Source organism: Tinamus guttatus, unplaced genomic scaffold (genome assembly GCF_059628265.1).
Source record: "Tinamus guttatus ecotype Peru unplaced genomic scaffold, ASM5962826v1 Tinamus_guttatus_pri_ptg000240l, whole genome shotgun sequence".
NCBI lineage: Eukaryota > Metazoa > Chordata > Aves > Tinamiformes > Tinamidae > Tinamus > Tinamus guttatus.
The window spans coordinates 12814473-12836910 of NW_028288774.1; the positions used below are offsets into that span (position 1 = coordinate 12814473).

Genomic DNA, 22438 nt, shown 5'->3' on the forward strand with positions numbered 1-22438 from the left:
ATGCAATTGTTTTCAGATGTATTTCGGAGATTTGGTATAAATATCAGCCATGAACGAATCTACATCATCTGAGAGCTATAGGAAAAATAGCTGTTTATGCCGATGATATGCAGTTATCATCCCTTATGCTGTTCTGTGTTTATTAAACTTTTCAAGAGGATTAGATACTGCTGCTGTTGATTTCACACAGACTTTTAGAAAGACTGTTTGTGCACTTATTTGCAAACTAGGAATGTACTGCCCTTTCTCCACGCAACAGAATGTGATATCTCAACTAATACTCAAGATGACATATTCTGTGTGCATATGGGTGGGTCTGTCAAGACTTCATTAATGATTAACTCTTTATCTGAGGTTAATTAGTTTCAGCTACCTAGCTAAATGCTTGGCAGGTGCAAGTCACTTAATTCTGTATCATCAGTGCCAGGAAACTAAAATGTCAGTAAAAACTGCAATAGTGACCAAATACTCAATGCAATTACCACCACGGCAATGAAAGTGTCTCCAATGAATTTAATGAGAATGAGCCCCAAGGAGATAGCAAGCAAAAAAAACACCAATGAATTTAAAAATAAAGCACAGACCCCACTTGGAGATTCCTAGACCAGATTCTCAAGCATACGATAATCTTTGCACTCCAAAGATACCGATTCAATTGTTCAAACCCCTAGAAATGTAATGAATAAATTCCTTTAAGTGTCTTTAAAACTGCCTTAATGAATACTTTCCATACAGAAGTCAGGTATTAAAATCATAAAATTTACATTAGGAAAGCGGCAGATATTTGCTTCCGCAACTTTACATTTTTCATCGATCTGTTTTCATTCAGACAAACTATAAATAGAGGAGACATCTAGAGAAAATTTGCCGTCACCTTCTAACTTTGGTGCAAATAGGAAATTCATTAACAAAAGGCAGGTAGTGCAAAGTAAAGGGGAACTGGGACAGATGGCCAGTACAGCACTAAGTGCCAGACACTCAAAAGCTTCATTTGTTATAGCCATTTTGAAAAGTATCCCGTTTGCAGGACAACTAGTAAGTACATGAGAATTTATCATGATAAAGTGCTTTTAACTATATGTCCTTGTCTAGTTTTCTCTTGTGGATGGATTTCTGTAAAAGTCAGACTGACCATAATAGAATAGTCATAATAAAGCAAGACTGGCTGTTCTGGGTGCAGACAATAGTAAACACAGTGCTACCGTGAGTCACTTTCGCCGAGAATGATCATATGTGAAAATCAAATCTGGTTCTTTGTCAGTGCTCAAGTGAGGAGGGACACTTGCAACCAACCTGGGGAAAGCAGAAAGAAGGGCAGTAAGAAATGGAACACTGACAGAAACTTTTATCATGGTGAGCAAGCAGAGAATGCCTTTAAGTCGAGCTTGCACTGTTGCCTGTTAGAAATACTAGAAATAGTATTTCCCTTGTAGCAGAACAATACTTGAAATGAGATCACAGATAAAAAAAAAAAAAAAACACCCACATATCTGGAACCTCATTATGATATCTTTCGAGTCCCTTTCTATAATATAGACATCCTTTCAAAAAAATTTTAAAAAGTGTGACAAAGTAAGAGACTGGTACCAGAACTGCCTATATTGGAATAGAAATCTGAACTGTTAAGGATACAGTTGTACTTTACCTGGTTAAGGAAAAAAAAGTTGTTAGCCATGGTTTACCAGATCTCATACTGTAAACTTCCTTGGATAACAGAATAATAAAAAGCATATATGCATCCCACTGGGTAAGGTAATCAAAAAAAGCAGTCAAGATGGTTTCAGAGTTTTTCAGAACATATTAGTCATTAGCCTAGAAACCCTGTGGCAATGGCTCTGCTGTAGATGATCTGAGGACAAATGCCCCAGCATATCAGTTTGGACATTGCTTTAAAATATACTTAGCACACATTAAATTTTATTTCCAAAAATAAGCTTCTAAAACAATTTCCAATTTGCAGAATGCCCAACAATTTCTAAAGACCATTGAATCAAATCCAAAACGACACTGAGGCAGTAACCTTCACCACTATTTCCTGAATGTGTTTTGCTTTTCTTCTTTCCTCTTAACAAGGCTTAATCTGACTGTCTGGCTGAACACTAATCCTCTTTCACCAAGTACCAAACTAATGCTTGCTTCATTAATACACCGCAAATCCTCAAGGTATAACTTACATATGATTCAGTATAAAAGGCACCATAGGCTTTCTTTTCACCACAGCTCTTACCTGGCAAGCAAGGAGAATACAGGTAAGTTCTCACCATGCCTTACTTTGGAAGGCATCTTTTGAACTGCAAACAGGGTATGCAATTAGTTGTTTTTTAAAAAATAGATTTTTTGCTCTTGCTTCTTTTTCTTTTTCATAAAAGACAGGATGCATTCTCTGTACAGAAACAGCACTCAAATACTTGACTAAAAATGTCAAGTATTTGCTTAGATGATTTATTCTGCATAGGATACTTAAAAGTCGTTCAGGAAAAATCAAGCCACTTTAACAACCACAGATAGATTTGCAAACTCTCTTCTCCTTTCTCCTTCTCTTCTTCTCTTCTCACTCATTTTTCAAAGTTTGCTGATACACATACTTGAGGATAATATGAAGAATCAGTTTCTGCCCCTTTCTATAAATAATTCCTGTTAAAAATAATTGCCTGCTTCTCCAGTAAAGATGTGTTTTCTGCTTCATATACAGGATGAAGACAGTTAACTATTACATGCTGCTCTTCTGTTGGAAAGCAATTTGCTGCAATACCTGTGAGCTCACCAATATTACTATAGCAGTGGAAAGAGAAGAATGTGGATTTTGTATTACTGTGAATGCCACGTGGTGCTCAGGATACTGCTTCACAAGGGTGAGAATCCTAAGTTTAAAACTCAGGATAAAGAATTCATTATTGCAAAACATTGTTCAAAGGAGGGTCACCAGCTCATAATGAGTATGTGGGGAAGAGTAAGTCTTGTGAAATAACAAGTTTAGTAACTGCTGGGCTATCTGATAAGAAAGTATAAATACAGTCAATTTCAGATAAGGATGAGCAGATGCTAGTAAAATTTACACTTTTATATGGCTATATACATGGGCTTCTTAGCTATAGATTATGCAAAGCAACAAATAAAAAAAAAAAATCTTTTAACCTGGTTTGAAAGCCACATACAGTTGGGTTTTCCTCATGTTTCCGTATGTAAACACATTATGGAGTATACTGTGATATTTTCACAATGAATCAGGCATTCCCTCAGTTCATTAAAAATGGTCTTAAAGAAATTTAGGTGCCTACATTACAGTGAACTTAGGCACCTCCAAAGCCTTGTGGTTCCTTCTGTGTCCCTGAATTCCAATAAAATCAGCACATCCTGTAATCCCCAGAATGTTCAGCATCTGATGGGATTTATAGGGAATCTTATTCCTTTGTAGACAGCTAGCTTACAACAGCCACTGGGAACCGCTCCAGTACTGCTGAGATGAGAATGTAATCCTATTAGTTTGAATTTAAAGTGATAATGTATATAAATTTGATAAAATATGTTTCAGAGTACAAACTTTAGTAATATTATATTAGGTGAGCATGTCTAAAGTTTAGACTACTGACAAGAATCACTGATCATAATTCATACATTTTATTACGCTTATATTGAGCAACTGGAGTTGGAAGAACATTAATCTGGATCTCTGCCTTCTATCCAATTTGTGATCGCAAACAGATACAACAAAACAGACATTGCTCTGTGGACTTCTCTTGCTTTTACAATAGGAAATAATTTGAAGATTCAAGCCACTAATCTGTAGGCTGATCTGGTACTGACACAAATTTTACTGAAAGGAGATATCTAAAGGTCTTCAGTACACTTACTAAAGTTGGTCCAGAGCTTTTAGATTTTATTGGTTTAATTATGTTTCACATCAGAGTCTTTTCTTCAACGAAAACTCAGAACACCTACCCCATGGCAAATTGTTAAAAAGTTTCCTTTTTTGTAATTTTCAGGATCCAGTATATAAATACCCACCAGTATCATCTGTTCAGCAAACATGTACCTTCAAGGAGATTGTGTATGAAACGGTGAAGATCCCTGGCTGTGGTGACCATGCGGAATCTTTGTATACTTACCCAGTAGCTACAAGGTGCCACTGTGAGACCTGTGACACAGACAGCACTGACTGCACTGTGAGGGGACTGGGACCATCCTACTGTTCCTTCAGTCAGAATGCAAGCAACCAATGACAGGTGCTCAAGGTGGCAGTTTGGCTTTGTTTGCTTTAAAGATTTACATGTACCGAAAGGGATTGAAGGGGAACATAATAGGCAAGGCTCTTTAGAAACTGTCAAGTTTGAAACAAAGCCTTAAGGCCAAAATGGAGAGCTACTGACTAAATTTGTCTTCAGGCCTCACTCTCCTACCTCTACCATTAGTTTCCTTCAAATCATTTTCATAGGGCTATAGAGCTCAGCTGCTGATTATTTCACTCACATTCTTTACATTTCTCTATTTCCTATTTAGCCTAGTTCACAATTTTATGATATCCTATAGGCTTTTAAAAAGTTCCCAATCTTCCATGTTTCCATCCTTTGTTTTCTGTCTCCTCATAGACCTCACTTTAACAACGAACATCTGTGCCCTTACTTTACAACTGTTAGACTGTAAAGTTCTCTTAGATGAGATCTTGACCTTTTTCTGAAAAATATTTCATATAGTCATTATGCTCCATAAACAAGAACAGCATGTTTGTTTCAAAGTTTCAGAGCCAAAACCCAGAGTAACACTTTTTTAAAGCGACTTAGGAACCAAAGCCCTACGTTGAAATGTTGAAAGTCGCCTGAACCTCGGTGCCCTTTCAGTAAGGCTTGTTAGCTCGGAGTCACAATAACTCAAGTGACGTGCTCCCTATTTCCTCCCTGGATAACTTGGAGCTTTAAGAAAGAGAATGCTCCACTGTGAGCTTGCTATTTTCACCTGTGAAACATGTCTTATGTCATTTAAGCAATTTTGTCAGCTTTACTATGTATCTTATGAGAAGCACCATATTTCTTCTTATTGTGAAATAGAATTTAAAATTCAAGTTTATTTTAATACCGATTAATATAGACTCTTACAAATGATTTCACAATCAATTTGGAGGCACCTGATCCAGGCAGTGCAAACCTGGTATGGTAACATACCTTAAAAGCAGTTCTCAGTAGCTCCCTCCAAGAGCAGAAGTACACTGAATTCTGCAGAAGTCTAATTCCACAGCAGGCAATATGAAGTTGAGATGGACTACAAGCAAGCTGAAGCACTGAAACAGAATGGAAAATTACCTTAAGATACTGCAGAAATGATCTGAACACGACAGAATGAAATTCCATCACAAAAATGGAGATACTGCTCTTCAGCAGAAACAATCCTGTTCACAAACAGAGACTGGAGAACAACCAGTTCAGGAGCACTTCTGCAAAAAGGACTTGGGGGTTATGCAAGCTGAGGATGAGTCACCAGTATCACACTGCTGTGGAAAAGTTCCAACAGAGAAGTAAAGTCTACAAGACAAAGTAATTCCACCACTCCATTCAATATTAGAAGGGCATCAACTGTGTTTCTGGACACAGAAGTTGCAGGTTTTTTCCAACCATACTGATTCTATGATTCAAGATCATCAACCCATGTCAATGCCATAAAGACAGAAAAACTGTAGAAAGTCCACAGAAGAGTGGACTAGAAAAGATGGCTTAGGAGGAAAAGACTTAAACGTAGTTGAGACAAGAAGAGAAACTTTTACACACTTGAAGACTGTTATAATGAGAAGTCAGTTCCCATGATCATAGCGAATGGAACAACTAGCGAAAGATTCATGAGTATTCATTAACAAAAACTTCCTAAAGTTAAAGACTGCTAAACACTGAAGTTGTCAGTGGGGTAGAGGAGTCTGTGGAGTACTGACTACCATGGGCATTCAAGAACAGGTCAAACATGTAATGGGAATGACAGAGGTACAGCTGCCCTCCTACAAGGCAAGGGAATTAAGTAGATGACCTCCTGAGATGCATTCCAGTAATACTCTCTACTACATGATAGCTTAAAAATACTTACACATTTAAGGGAAGTTTGTGTCTGTTACTCTGTATCTCTCAACATAGATAATTTATTTCATTTTTTAGTTTTTTTACTGAAATACCACAGTTCTCTTAATATTGTTTTATTTATAAAACACATTATCATGGACATTTTCTTCAGTCTACTGAGTTTTAAAATATGTAAATAAGATTTCCTCTCACTTATCTCAGTTTTACAGAGGAGTTGGCTTCAGTTAAAATCAAACACACTGGTCACATCAAGAATTATTCCTTTTGAGATGAGAGAATTTTGAACAACAATTGCAAAATGGATAGTAGCTTGCAGCAAAAAAAACACGGAAAAATATTTGCTTTCAAAATACATCTGCAAAAAAAACTGTATTGTGTGCTGTGCCTTTTGGAATAAAAATAATTGTTTCATTTCTGTTATGTTCTTCTTCCTTAATAGGCCGATCAAATTTTAGTCTGTGTAATTCATTATGCTATGAATAACACCTTTTTCCTCACCTGTCATTAGGTTGCTCATGTAACTAATAACATGCCTATCTTGTCATATTTGCATTGCCCTCATGGGCGAAATATGAGTCCCATCACTTCACATAAATGACTGGTATACTGTATTAATGCTATGAGGAAATGCTACATAATTTAAAAAACACAGAACTGTGGATCAGAGTCCAAGTTATCAATAAATATCTTTCTTAAACTATAGGAATTAGACCCACTCCATAGCTGTGTCCACACCTGTCAAACTACATGAATTGTACATTGTACAATTGTACATCATACATGTCTAAGGATTTGTACATTGTACACGAATACAAAAATTATATAGATCACATTTCAATCAGAAATGCAACCACTCATTTTTATTCTGCAAAGAAATCTAGTCAGAACTTGAGAACTGAAAGTGTAATGAACAGTGTAACTAGTGTAACTAACACAGCCAAAAGAGCAGAGGTCAGCATCAGAGCACTAACAAAGGCAAAGCTAGTCATGAATCAATGCAAGCTTCCAGACTCTCACTTCATCTTTCACACATCTTCGGACCAGAGCAGAGTTAGATGCCAAAACCTGAGACTCGAATGTACAAAGAAAAGGTGCTTTCCGTACAAGCACCAACACTTTCAAGCAAGGTGCTTGAAATACCTTTTTCAAACACTATATTAACTCCTATCCAGAACCTATATGTGAATTCAAGCGGAATCTTTCTTGAAACTTTGAAGACATGCTCATCATACATCAAAATCTTCTCTCCCCACGCCCCCCCCCCCCACCAAATACCAATAAGGAAGCAGAAACTTATAAAATTTATCTTCTTTTTCTGATCACAAACAATTCCACAAAGGCAATATCTATATACATATGCTGAGGTATAGATAAAGAACAAATGGGTACATGTCAACATTAAATATTTCTGATAATATCAGTAAGCTTTGAATACAAGCATCCAATTAAGTGTAGATTAGAGTTGGTCTTGTATCCTGATGTGGCATTCATTCCAAATAATGCTAAACAATTATTTCTTTTTCTGTAGACTGACTGCAGACATTTTATTATCAGTAATTTTAATAATATTCTTCCAATGCTGCCTTGACCTGAAGAGATCTTCAGCTACTTTTGATAGTTTGTCAGATTTTGACTTTATTTTCTCAAAACATACTTTCTGCACAAGCCCAACAACCATTTCTTTAACTTACTTACGCATCAGTTTGTTTCTAAAATCTCGAGTAAGGATATCTGCAAGCCATAAATACTAATGTAGTTTGGGTCTAAATCTGTTTTGGATTATTATTTCAGAAAAATATTTAAGAAGAATTTGTATGTTGTTTGCCTACTTCTATCATGACAAATATACGACAACTTTTTCAAGAGGTGAAGCCTTGCTATATAATATGCTACTAATTGTTAAATTAGTGAAAATGCTTCTAGACCTATTCTTAAGATTCGGAAGAAGATTTTCAAAGGTTCCCATCAAGTGTACAAATCTGCCCACTGAAGTCAACAGGTAATGTTTTTCAGCTGCAGTAGAACTACTTTGCCAAGATGGAACTTTGCAAAAATTGAATTCCAATTTCAAAAATAGGCTCTGCAAAAGACTTCCTGGAGAAACTTCACGTTTTTCGGGAAGCAAACATTAAAATGGCCTGAAGTATCTTTACTCTTACGGTACCCTAGGTAAGCAAAGCTATCTTTTCACATCTCCTTGAAAAAACAGCATCTCCAACTCTTTGATGAATACATACTGCAAAGAGGGAGTACATACATGTTGAATTGTCCCTTAAAGGCTTTTAAGAGGGACAATTAACTTAGGATTCACTGTGCTGTAACTGAATCTTCCAAATACCCAGGTGTATAGATAAACCACATGAAGATAAATTATCTTTGTTACCACATTTTTGAATGAATTACTATTTCCCTATCATTTATTAAGCAGACGGTTTGGCCTTGATCTTATGAGCATGTGGCAGTTGTATTGAAGCTCTCCAGACATCAAGATGGGAACATGAAGTGCCACAACCATATTCATAGCACTAATAATTGAAACAATTGCTTAATCCCTACCACCTTTTAGGTGGAAAGCACACGCGTACTCTAAAGCCACTGATAAAGTCTCAGCATAACACTGCCTTGTCATTGCCAATGGTCTGCTCTCATTCCCAATTTAAGTTTTATAATCTTTCTTTCTAGTTTAAAATGGGTTAATACTTGGCTTTGTGATTTTGGAATATAGCTGGCCTCATAAAATGTAAGCATGAAATACAAATGTCTTCTCTGAATTTAATAAATTCTCCTTTAAGTTGTCATCTACAAATCCTTAGAAAATTCTAACCTAAAACAGAGAATAAATACTAGTTCTAGGTGGAAAACAGCACCTCTAGGACTCTGAGTGATATAAGTGAGTTTCAGGCTACACTTCCTGTGGGTTTTTTTTAACAAAGGAGGAAAGATAGTTGACTATGGCATAGTAATCCAATTTTTATCTCAGCAAGTCCATTTTTTATCTCAGCAAGTCCATTTTGCCTGTCAGTATTCAATACCTAGCCACACATTTCACCTTCTTAAAAAATACAAGGAACTAACATAATTGTTAAAACTGCAAAGGAAAGAGCCGAGCAGTTAATCTGAATAATTGATTTGGAAATGGCAGCCTTGAACCTAGTGGCTCCCCTCTACTCAGAATGGGAACTATAATTTTTTTCTGTATATCTCATGTTTCTCTTCAATTCATGTTATTAATATTAGCTATCAAAACCTTGGTCTTTCAGTATGACTTACACTGATAGACACTACAACAGCTCACAAGGCTGCAATCTCTGGGAAATACAGCAAACCAGACAGCCGCAGGGTTAGAGAAAGGACATACTTTCAAGAAATGAAATGTCAGTGTCCCAAAATGTGTAGGCGGGAAAGAGGAAGAATTAACTAGCTATGCCTTAGTCATTAACCATTGGTTTTCTTTCATATAACAACTTAAGAGGCAAGAGCTAAGTACTTTATGCTTATGGTCTAATTTGCTGAACTGTATTGTTTTTGCTTTTTTGCCCCTCTCCTGCCCAGCAGTATTACTTGTGTATGAGAAAAAACTTCAGCTCTAGTATTTTAAGATTATATTATTATGCTTATTTATGTTGAATAATACTACAGAAAGAGGTATTGCTCTGCCTGCAGCATTACCAAAAGGCTTTCAGCAAGAACGATGAATGTCAATTTTTCCTTGTGCTTCTATAGAAAAATCTAGATTTGAACAGATACATAGCTCTACGTATTTACATTTCAAGTTTCACTGAAGCATAATCTTAATTATTTCATCATCTCTCATTAGACAGGATTGGTGAAAATTTATAGATGCTCTGAAGAGCCTGGAAATACATACAGAAAGCATAGCACAATTTTATATAGTGACATTGATGTAATGTTATAGAAACTCCCGATCAAAATAACACGATAATGAAAAAAGTAGCAATAAAGTTAACTTAAAAATTAAAGAATAAAGATTGCCTAAAATTAACTCTGGGACTGTTTTTAAGTGGGAGAAAGACAGCTGTTAAGCTACAGATCCAGCCCAATCACCAAAATTCCTTCACTGTCTGCTCCTTTTGGAACATATTTTAGATACATACATTATTTCTTATATCTGTGTGTGAATATATATATATATATATATATATTTAAAAAATCTTCGTGAAGATGCTAAATCACATGTGATCTAATGCTTTAGATGGGAGGCTGAATTACGCCAGTGTACTGCTTTACCGTATTGGTTTTGTTTATGCAATCTAGCCTTAAAACAAGTAGATTCTGATCCGTAGTATCTGGATGTGTTCATATACTTGGATTATTATGTCTCGAACTTGAAACCACTTCACACCGTGATGCTTAGTTCAGGGACAATGTAAAAGCACAATCACATTGACTCCTACCTATGCACAATCTATTTGTTGGAGAGCATGCACAACAGCGCTGCCATTTTAGTAAGGCACATGTTTGTACAAACACAAATACTAACAAATGCTAATTTGCAAGCTATATTGAGAATTGCAGATTGATTCCACTAAAACTGTTAAGTACAACAATATCCCACAAGTCTCAGACCTTTTTTTTTTTATATATATATATATATCCTATTCAACCTACACCTTTGATGTAGCAATACTTGAAAGGAGACATGATGAATATATCAAGCTATTAAAGGTCACTATCATTCTTCTCATAGAAATGGAGTGTTTCTACTATCAACAACAGTATTATCATCGTTATCTCACATTTCTACCATGAATCAGCATAAGAAACACACATGATCTGAAAACATCTCACCTAACTTTAGATATGTATAACCAGGTTCATCATCCACTTAGTGAATAATTAATCCATACATAGAAGAGACAGAGAGATCAGTTTCCAAAGCAAGATAGACACTTAAGGTCAGATGAATTACCTTTTGGCAGGAATCATTTTTCTTCATGGACTATAAAGGAAGTCTTGGATTGCCAGACTCACTTTAAGTCAGTAAAGTTAGATAAGACAAATTCCACTTGAAACAGCTTTGAGGATCAGATCCTTAGCTGATATAGATCAGTTTTGTTTCAAAGGAGTTCTCAATGATTTGAATTTAGCTGGACTGGTTTCTAGAAAATACTGTTTCCAAATACTTCAGTTAAAAGAATGATATTAAATATTTTTTATGACAATTTAATGAGAAAAAAGATGCAAAAATGCCAGCAGTCTCCATAGATGTCAAAAAAGAAGCACTTTTATAATTCTGTTTAGTTTGACTCTGTCATATTTATGTGGATAAGTCAGTTGACATATCTGCATTGCCAAAATTATTTCACATTTTAGAAATGTCAGTAATTCTACATTCCTTTAAATATAACTGTCTCTGAGGACAGAAAACAGGATAAATCGGCAGGCCGTGGAATTAATTTTGATGACAGACATCTGTACAGTCTTGAACTGATTGTGCATTTCTAATTGTTTAACAACATTTGACACATCACTTCGATTTCTTCTTCTGGCATCATCTTTTGTATTAATGATGCTTTCTGTTCAGTCTCTAGATTACTCCAGTTCAGCATATTCTTCTTACATTGATAAAGTTACATTCTTTAAGAAATGGACATAACTGGAAAGCGTGCTGAAACCAATGGGAAGGATCTCAATTAAGTTCAGCTTAGGTCCACTACCAGAAAAACTATGGGAAACATTCCTGCAGTAGAGCTAGGGGTGAGAAGAGCTGAGAGAGGGAGAAGAGATAAACAGACACAGAAAAAGAAAAAGCAAGAATGGAGTTGACCCTCTCCATACGCAAACCACCCTAGCCATCTGTAAGTATATAAAGATACAATTCCCCTATTCGATTCAGTTTCTCTCCACAGGAAAGAAGTCAAACTCTGCCCCAAGACAGAAAAGAAACATATCCATAATCTCATATTGTCCTAACAAAAAGTATTGGCACATCAGCAAGATGCACTGAAACCTACCAAAATGGTTCTACACTTTAATAAACAGAGTACAACACACTTAATTTACCATTTTCATCCTTTCTTCTCAGCCCCAAATCTACCACCAAATCAGAAGAGAAAATTACTATTGTGTTTTTTACACAGAAACCTTCATTCTACTTGAAACACTTGATGCTAATGAATTTGTTTTCATAGTTCATTATTTTTTGGCAGACTTTATTCAAAAGCACGGGACTTTAGCAATCTTTCTTGGCACAATTTGTAAATATGAATGAAAAACCCTTGAGGATAACGTATTCTGTTAGTTAGCTGCTGTTAGTGGCAGCCAGCTAAGTGACCTACAGCTGGAGCAGCCAGCAGCATGCCACATAACATACAGGGAAGTGCTTTTTATACTCCTCTCTAAGCAGGCGGAACTATCCTGTCAAATTCCAGTATCCAATCAACAAACTAAGTGACAATGAAGATGCATCACTTTGTTCATTCACTCCAGCACAAGCTCCAAGCAGCACTGCTGAGAACAAGCACTGTGGTAGAAAGAACGATGCCTAGGGTGGTCGCAGACTCCAGAGAAGCACTTTTTTTTTCTTCAGAAAACATATTTGGCCATATTCTGTTTTTACTGCTACTAGAAAAATGCTTCAATATCTCCAATATTCTGTAGCAGTTCTATTACCAGATATTCTAATTTCCAAAAGAACAAAAACTGCTTACAAACTATCCTTCAGCTTCCAAAGAAGGAAGTTGGCAAGAACTTTACTTTAATACAAAAATCACTATACTCCTAATGTATGCTCTGACTTTAAAGCGTACCCCAGCATTATTCATAAAAAGTTCAGTTCTCCTTATTTAGATGGGCTGAGACCTTACCCTAGGAATCTTCCACTGAACTTTACAATAGTAGCATAGTTCTTTTTCAGGTGAAAAAGTTTCTTACAAAGAATCTTTCTGGTACGAATTAACACAGGCATAAATTGAACATTTTAGCTTAGAGTAATATAACAACAAGTCCACAAGATGGCACTACATCATGATCAAATGAAGGAATGTTAGGGAAGACTATCAGTGACTAGCACATACTGTGCTTGCTTATATTCACAGAGGATTCACCAAACCACTTGGAAATAGCCCACAGGAAAACAGACATAGTAACTTCTGGTAGTGAAAGTAACATAAGAAAACAAATAAAGCAAATGAAAATGCATACCAATAAAAACTATTTTTCCTTTTAGAAAATTTGGAAGAGTCACTTCATAGACAGGATTTTATATAAAAACAAACTGCAGGTGAGCAGTCTATGACTTATCAGTATTCAGGTATATCCTGCGCATTGATGTTCACTAAGTTCCAAAAAAATTCTCTAGCTGCAGAAGTATTTTATTTATTGATTTTTTTTTAAAAAAACACTCAAACTGGCCGGTTCCTGGGTGTCCAGATGGTCATTTAAGCACAGTGAAATTTAAAACAATCCCTGTGTTGGGGAGCCAGCCTCTCTTTGCAGCTACTAAGAACACTTAGTAAAGCTAAATGAGAAAAAAAAAAGTGTAATTCAGTATTCTCATGAAATTTAAATAAATTGTTCTTAAATTATTGCAAATGTAGAAGATACATGCTATCTCTGCAGTAGAAACATGACAAGATTTCAGATCATCAAGATTAAGGCAATATCTTCTAAGGCTTGGCAAGAGACTTGGCAGGAAAGCAGTCTTGAATGCATGTGTGGAGACTGACACAATCCTACAGCAGGACCCTATGAACTGTAACACTGCAGAAGTTGAGCAAGAAAATCTAGGCAGCAAGAATTAGGCCTCAGGCTACACAGCTCCAGGTTGCTTGCTCATTTATCTAATTCTACTTTCACTTCTTTTGAATAAAACAAACCAGATTCATTCCATAGTGGTCAGTTAAGGGTTATCCTGTTTAACAGCACAGGAAATCTGCAGTACAGGGTGGATTAAACTACCAGCCTCAGGGAAGCCTCATATTTACTGACATGCAGCACTAAAAAATAGGCTCAAGTGATAGGAATACCTATTAAAACAAACAGCTATGGGAGCTTCCTCTGCTTTACTGCTATTTTCATCTGAAACACTGAGGATCAGATCTAATTTAGAACTACCAGCTGACTTCACTGGAATCTAGGATCAAGCCTTGTCTGAGAAATTTTTTTCAGTTAACCCTTTAATAAAACACTCAGCAGATTATCAAGTCTCCTGCCTACTGCTCAGATGTGAATGCTTTTGTTTTTATGCTCCTTAGGGCAGCAGGTATGCTAGTACAGTCATCAGCAAGAGAACTCTTAACAAACAGCTGTATCTGCAGCATCCTCTGGTGCATTTGCACTGCTTAGCAGTTTTGAAAATCCCCATAGCATCATCAGCTGGCAGATCTACATTTCAGGATCATGCTATTGCAGGACTCGGTGAAATGCTGATTCTAACAGAATAGCCGATTTTGCAGGGCTTTTTTCCAAGTATCAAAAAAAATCTGATATTACAAATCAAATTAGACAACCCTGAAAAAGAAATAGCTCCAAAGATTTTCTAAACTGAAGAGATGAAGGAAGCTTAATAAATAAATGAAAAAAAATGATGAGCAGGACACTGTCAGCTCACTTTTCAGAAGATATTTAATGGATTTAAAAACATTATGAGAAAGATATTAAATAGCAATTGATTCCAAAGAAGCAAAAGTTTGTAAAAAAGACAAACTAAGTCTGAACAGAGCAGGACTTTATTCCCACCAGGAGGACTATAATTAGTGTGTAAAGGAGGGAAAACAATGGTTTGAAGCCATTTTTAGCAGTAACAAGCAAAGCAGTCTGAAGTTGTCTACATCAGTTTATTCCTTATCTCATATTTCAAAGGAAACATGCATAGCTTCTTTCTTGCCAAACTGCACTGGTAAGTGGTAAATTGAAGGTTGGCGCAAAAAGCCAGACATGCACAGCAGGTCTTGCCTTCTGTGGAATAAACCCAAGAGTAAAGTAGCTAAATGCTCATAGTGCAGTTGAAATTATCCACACTAGTTATCGCATAGAACTTCTTCCCAAACCAGAAAGAATTCAGCATGAATCATCTTGTTGGCAACTCATAAAACACACATATCCTCCTTCTCCACAAAGACTAAGTCTCTGTCACTGGAGTTAACAGATTTCTTATAACTGATAGCACTTTGGGAATACAACATGAATTTTAACTGAGAATCGGTCAGAAACAAAGAGGCATAATAGTTGTTCAATTTATCTTAATATCTACCAGCAACAAATGTATTTAACAGGAGCAAATCCACTTATTTTATAGAGATTTCAGGCATACGATTCAAGTCTATTCTAGAATTTCACCACTTATTATAAAAATAGGAAGTAAATCTAGTTTTGACTACATACCTACAAAGGTAGCAAGTGATACAAAATAAAGCACATTCTGCACATGAACAAGACTTAGAAATATAGGTAGATCCTTTACAATCTCATTCATAAAGCACAGCTATAGGTTTAAGAAGTAGGAAAATGTTTTTGACAGGAATTACCTTTTCAAAAAAAGAAAAAGCACAAGAAATAAAACTGATCACAAAGATATCCTTTTTGAACTTACAATATTTGATTTTACAAAACTATTTATATCTGTAAAGTTAATAAATATAACTAGAAAAATTAAACTGCCTGTTTATTTAGGGCACAGATTCTTAATATTTGTAGGAGTCGTCTTCTCCCTCCACTTTAGTGTGATCTGAGGTGAGCCCTCATAAAGCAGACAGTATATACCCTCTTTGAAACCTCCTTTTGATAATTGTTAATGACTGTAACAGAAGAAAGATAAGAGAACTGGGTCTACATCATTACAGTCTAGTAAAATGACATGATGTGCTGACACTTCTTTCCCTTCAACAACATAAATTAGAGGATATTATCTCCCTCCTGCACTTGACATTCAAATGAGTGATTGGGAACATAATGGGAAGCATAATTACATGGGTATGACAACATATAATTAGTGGGATAAGACTGGTAAGTCTTGCCTAAGTATCCCAGCCCTAGCATCCTAATTGTCTGGTCCTTGGTATTTGAAAACCAAGCCCACCTGGCTTAGTAATTTGAGATGAATCTTTGATTGCAGATTCATTCTGTTTAATAACCCTCTTTATGCTTTTCTTCATTTCCCAGGATTTATGAAAAATAAACTAATTTGTCTATTGAATAAATATCCACAATTGCTCTGTCTGCTACATTTAGCTACAATGTTAACAATGCTTCCTGTTTTCTCTCCCACTCAAGTCTATTACTTGATTTTCATTTTTTGCTACAGACAATTGAAACATACTTATCTCAAAGATTGTAATAGTCTCACATTCATCCTAATATTTCAAGTCCCACACCAGGACTTTGGGCCTATATCAGTCAAAACTGACTGATGACAACGAGTTTTCTTCCTCAAATTTTAAATATACAGAGTTTAAAAACCAGCACCATCTAATAGAAACAAGAAACCCACTAGGTAAGCCTGCTCCTCATGTTTTGGTTTTACAAAACAAGACAGAATGGAATTTTACACTAACAGGAACTGAGGTGAAAAAAGATTTGCCAAATGAGCACTGCAGGCGACAACAGCAGTGATTTATTTTAAGAACAGCTTACAGACAAATTAAGCATGTTGCTCTGTGATACTACCAAGCAGCACCCGACCCTGACAGAACCTCTGAAGAGCAACTTGTGACTAGTTACACACACCTAACATTCCTGAAAGACCATGTCTGTAAGCAGAAGGCAAGCAAAATCTTAAATCAGTGTTTCCATATCACCTTCATCCCTGTAACGGGTCTTGTGTAACATGAGAGGCCTTGATTTGGCCCTTCTTATATTCTTAGCTTTTTCCCTTTTGAACTTCAGTGACACTTTTTGATCACCAGAGGAGGAAGAACGGGCAGAAGCCTGGCATATTGAACCATAATTCACTATAAATACACTCTACCCCAAATTCTCCAGTTTAGAGAAATTATTCTCCTGCCTCCTCCTCACCAATAACTGCCAACAAGTGCTACTGACTGCTACAAAGATCTCCTGAATTCTATCCAAGAGCAGATTTATTTCTGGTGGGGAGACTTACCTAAGAGCACAATTTTGTACAGTATCGGGACCCATTTGAGATCAGGCTGTTTTTTAGTTCAGTGAACAATCATAGAACTGTTAGAAAATGTTCTCTTCTGCCTGAACTACCATGTTTTAGTAGCACACACCTCCTTCTCGCCTTCTCTTCCCGATTTGATCAGAGACAAAATATAAATATGTTTAAATAAGTGAATCAAAAATCTTGACATTTCTTAACTTACAAGCCCCCAATATTTTATTAAGAAGGCACTACATACATAACTTCATCTGCAGGTACCAGAAAAACTTTAAATTTTATCTTCGAGCCTTATTATTACATGCCAATTTAAACTTGCTTGCCTCAGTATGTGAGCCAAACTAGAATGTGTAAGCTTCTTCTTAACCCATTCTTGTGCAAGAAATACAAAAACGTAAACAATTGGTGAAGAGAAAGATGTTTAGCATCACCTACTTGACAATGACTGGCCCCTTGTGAACTGGAGAGGAAAAAGACATCTTACAGGATTTTTTTCATGCTTACTTCCTGAAGTTAAGCTCTTGTCTTCACACTATTCCTCTATAAAAAAGGGTGTACCTCATCTACCAGAATGACCAAAGCCAGATTTCCCATGTATTGAAATTTTATCAAGTTAAAATTTCTAGAAAAAAACAGAAAGAAACTGCACTACTTTGAAGACTCACTTTTGTTATTAATATTTCTCTTGCTTCTGCCCTTTCTGCTGTTTATATCTTTATGCTGTTTATATCTTTGCATGCTTTTTTCCCCTCATCCCTTGTGTCCTATCTTCCATTCTTGGGCCATCTCAGAGCTGGTTCTCAGTCCCAGTGTTCCTCTGTTTTCTGCCCAAGCCCAGCTTACTCTCCCCTCAAGTGTGGTTTTCTCCCCTTATTCTTCATCTTTCTTACTTCAGGCATAAATACTTTTTGCCCCAACATCTGTTCTAACTTCCCAGAGCTAAACATTTTCTAAAGCTCAGGTTTTCCCACATGGCTACTTTATACAAGCATCACCTGCTTCTGCTTAAAACAAAACAAAACAAAAAAACAGTTTAGACATCATTTGGTGCTTGGAGAAAACATGTAATGAAACTGACTTGACAGCTGTAATATTTCCACGCAAACTATTTCTTTTTCCTTGGTCCTATTTGGAAGATAACCACAAAACAGAAGTTAAAAAAAAAAAAAAAAAAAAAAAAAGACACACACACCTAACACCAATTCTCTCCGATGATAGAAAAATATCTATTCCGTACAAAATTTTTATCCTGTTTTTTGAAAACAGTTGGCCATTATTTTCCAATGCTTTCCACTGTACAAGCATTCCATGCCAAGGCACAGAACCACACTGAAAGCGATGTTAAATACAGCACTCCGTGATAGAAGCAACTCCGGAACACTTACCCTGATCCTAGTGCAGTTTGCGGTGATCATATTTCACCGCAGAAAACTTGCTTCCCTCTCCTTCAACAAAGAGCCAAGGAAAGAATGAAATACTGTGTAGGGTACAAGTTACTTCATGGGAACAAACGCTGAACAAAGCAGAAGCTTCTGAGTACTTCACTGAGTTAAACCACTGCAAAGAATTTGTGACTGCCAAAAGAAAATGCACTTCTATGCACAGACATCTGATAAATACAAAAAAAAAAAAAAAGTGAATTTATCAGAAGATACTCTCCTCAGACAGAAAAGCGCAGTCCTGTTGCGTAACTCCTGACACCGCTCCTATGAGCCAAGATAAGCCTGAACACTAGGGTCTTTCAAATCCCTTTGAGAAGGCTCAGATTGAAATCCAGATAAACGTGTATTTTACAGCTATCTCAGCACCAGTCATATCAATACATAAAAATATCTTAACAATTTCAGCTGAGACTTTCCAAGATATTATAAAATATCAACCATCCAAGGTAGTCCTTTGGGACAGGAATTTCTTCAACCAGCCTCTCATAACCTATTTCATGAACCTATTTTTCTGGATAGATTTCTAAAACTTGTTTGCTTGCACCAATGCAAAAATAGCTAAACTCTTGGGTTAACTTTTTTTTTTTTTTTACATAGCAAGTGACACAGGAATTCTATACCACAATTGAAGCTCGTTCCTGGTAGACCAATAAGTAAACAAAATAAAATTATCGAAAAAGACATATAGAATTTGAGAACTCCATTGGCTCTCACTGCCTAGATGCAAACTGCTAGGTATAACAGTATTTCTAAGTGTCTGGATCTGTACATGCAATCCAAGCACAACTTGATTTACAGGGGAAAAATTCAGTCATTGACAACTTTTTCTCATCTTTCCCACTCAGTCGGGAAGGTATTACAAGATTAATTTTTAAATAGTCATCTGCATAAAGAGTTAAAGTTCTCTAATTGCCTGGTGTGAATTACAGGTGACAGATTTGCTAATGATCCAGATAACTGAATATGGATTTTTTTTTTCAGATAAAAATAAGTAACTCATAAGTAACTAATTTTTAAGAATTCAAAAATTCCTCAAAAATTGGGCAGGAAAGAACAATATCCCTCAAGAGTGCATCACAGATTAAAGGTACAACACCAGATGTTTTTGAACTGAATTCTGAATTTTATGTACCAGAAAATACACAAAAAAACACATTAATCAAAAATAATGTTTTTTAAATCTGTATTTCATGCTGCTATCAGACTGCAAGAATAAAAATATGCATTTACTGATTAACAAGACAAGTAATCAAGGCCATGTCAAATCATGTCAGCTCATTTCAGGCTTTTGGAGATAGTTAGAGAATTTCATAAATTCTGTAGCTACTGAATTTACTGTTGCACTGTCTTTATTTAACTACAAAAACAAAACTCTCCAAAAATCAGAATGGTTATGTGGTTACTCCTTTGGTAATGCTACAGAAAGCCAAAAGACCCTCTGTTGAAAACGACAACAATAAAGTCATCCACACCACTCTGTTCTACAAACTCTGGTGCCTGCATGTATATTTTCTTATGGACATTATCTTATTGTCAGCTGTTGAGCTGTCTATTGACCTTCTCAGACTCTACTTGTACATGACTTTTGTCTTCAATACTTCAGACACCTATACAAAACCAAACAGCTTTATCATAGTCCAAGGACTTATCAAAGGACTTGCTAAATTTTCAAAATCAACAGAAAGCATTACAAAGTAAGCAAACACATTCACATAAGTTATAACAACAGATATTTCAAATATTCTACTAATTACAGACCAACAATGTTAAGCAGTCACATGAACATTATATATATGTATATATATATACATATAAATATATATATATATACACACATATAAATATATCAGAAAAAGCAAATGAAATCTAGAGCAGCACAAGCATACAGATTACAGAAGGCATGAAAAGCAGACAGTCAAACAAAAGAAAAATAATGTTTTGGGCACAGACCATTAAAATAAAGAAATAAGAAAACGTTCCATTAGTGTGTTTGCACACTTAAAATGATAAATGGCCCAAATGTTTGTTCCCTGTAGTTGGAGAAGAACTGAGACAGGAAAAAAGATTTAAAAAAAAAAAAGTGTAAGGAAAGGGCAATATTAAATTTAAATGTCTGGAATACCAGCCTTTTAATTTTGCCTTTCCATACAGCTGAGTAGCCTTCTGATTGGCATCATGACTTTAGTTAATGCTATTACCCAATCATGGATACCTCCAAATAAAATAAAAGTATGTAAGTCAATTCCTCCCAAATTTATTTAGCACAGATGTGGTCTCTGAGAACACTTTTCTTTCAAGTCGTCCCACAGAAGGCAGGAGCTGGCCCTCATTTTCAAGGGTCCCTCGACCTGGACAACTGGAACTCAGTCCACAGCAGACAGGGGCACATTTTTGGCCTGCAGTGATTGTGACCCAGTCCTAGAAAGACTGCATGAGACCAGAGGAGTCTCCTTGCTGACTCTTTGAACCACCTCAGACACACTGATCACATGTCACTGAGGTGGAACACTGTGAATGGAGTTGGTTAAAAAACATGGGCAAGGAAACTTGATTATCTTACATAACGACAGTATTAACACAGCACAAAAGTTGAAAAAAAGAAAACAGAAATAAGGAATCTCAGTGAAGTGTATGATGTCATCCTCTCCTCCTTCCATAAATATATGTTAAGTATACGTTTGAACAATATTGCTATGTTGCACAATATTGCCGTCTTGCTCTCTAGTTACCAGGAAGAATAAAGTGTCATAGCACAAAGACTTGTAATTTGAAAAAGCCAGAAAAGCTTAAATAATATTGAAATTAAGTATAAGCAGCTTTTTCTTTTTTTTTTTTTTTTTAGTACAGTTGCATCACTTCAGATTAGCAGTAAGTTTCTTTTTTTAGGATTGCTGTTTGCATCAGCATGCATTGTTATCATGCATACATGGAGCCAAAATGTCCTCTTCTAAATATATCTGCTTGGTTATAATAAAGAAAACTGTTGCTCTCATTTATGAAATACAGAAGAACGTTCCTGCTTCGCTATAGGTTGATGGATTCATTTTAAATTGGTTAGTTCCAGCAAAAGAGATAATAATTAGTAAGTAGGCTTTGACACTCAAGTATATCAATCAAGAAGTCTCAGGTTGGACATGTTTACCATGTTTGTGAGGAGAAAATACACCAAATCTGTTACCCACCATTTATTACAGACTTGACTATTTTTGCTCTCTAAAAGAAAAAGATATTGAATAAAAAAAACACTTGCTTGAAGGTTTTAAATTAACACTCATTGGTAAAGTAAGCAGTAGATTTATGTGAGCTTCTGGAAGTTAAAAAGACACTCTATTCAGACTACAACTATATGTGCAGGTACTTGCTAACAGGCCCATCAGCTGCAGTCAAACAAATGTGCTGTTTTCATTCCAAATACATAATGATGCATGAAATCCTGAGGTAAACAAAGTGTCATCAGGTCACTAATTTGTCACAACGCTCTTCGCCACCCAACAATGTAACTGTCTCCCATGTTTTAGGGAGAAATATAAAAGCAGAAAGTATAATAAATAAACTTGATTTCAAGTAAAGGTTTCATGGGACAATTGCCTCATGTTTCTATGACGTTTTCCAGAAACCATGGCAATTCCCATAGCTACACTTGAAAGAAGTTTGATTAGAAACTTCAGTCCACAGCAAGTCATGGAGCAGAATGCTGCAGAATTAAAGAATATTTATAGAATTTTGTCTAGAACCAATCACTGTAGTGGAAGACCACCGAAAAAAATGAGATCACAAACACGTTTTGGGTTTATGAATATACCCAGCTTCACTGTCCCATTTAATACTGTTCCCTAAAGTTTGATAAAACATTCTGCAAC

The 22438-nt window shown here is 35.9% G+C and overlaps 1 protein-coding gene across 1 annotated transcript; it reads left to right on the forward strand.

The window, feature by feature from the left end:
• The first annotated feature begins 2657 nt into the window (after positions 1-2657).
• FSHB (follicle stimulating hormone subunit beta) lies at positions 2658-4220 on the forward strand. The gene is made up of 2 exons (XM_010226635.2): positions 2658-2852; positions 3984-4220. Exons 1-2 carry the CDS (start codon positions 2694-2696, stop codon positions 4218-4220), a joined length of 396 nt encoding a protein of 131 aa, XP_010224937.1. The 5' UTR covers positions 2658-2693.
• The last annotated feature ends 18218 nt before the right edge of the window (positions 4221-22438 follow it).

Bases quoted from the DNA above. Each gene is read 5' to 3' on its own strand.
- FSHB (XM_010226635.2), top strand. From the start codon at position 2,694: ATGAAGACAGTTAACTATTACATGCTGCTCTTCTGTTGGAAAGCAATT. The intron at 2,853-3,983 runs GTGAGAATCCTA...TGTAATTTTCAG, and splicing joins CAGGATACTGCTTCACAAGG to GATCCAGTATATAAATACCC.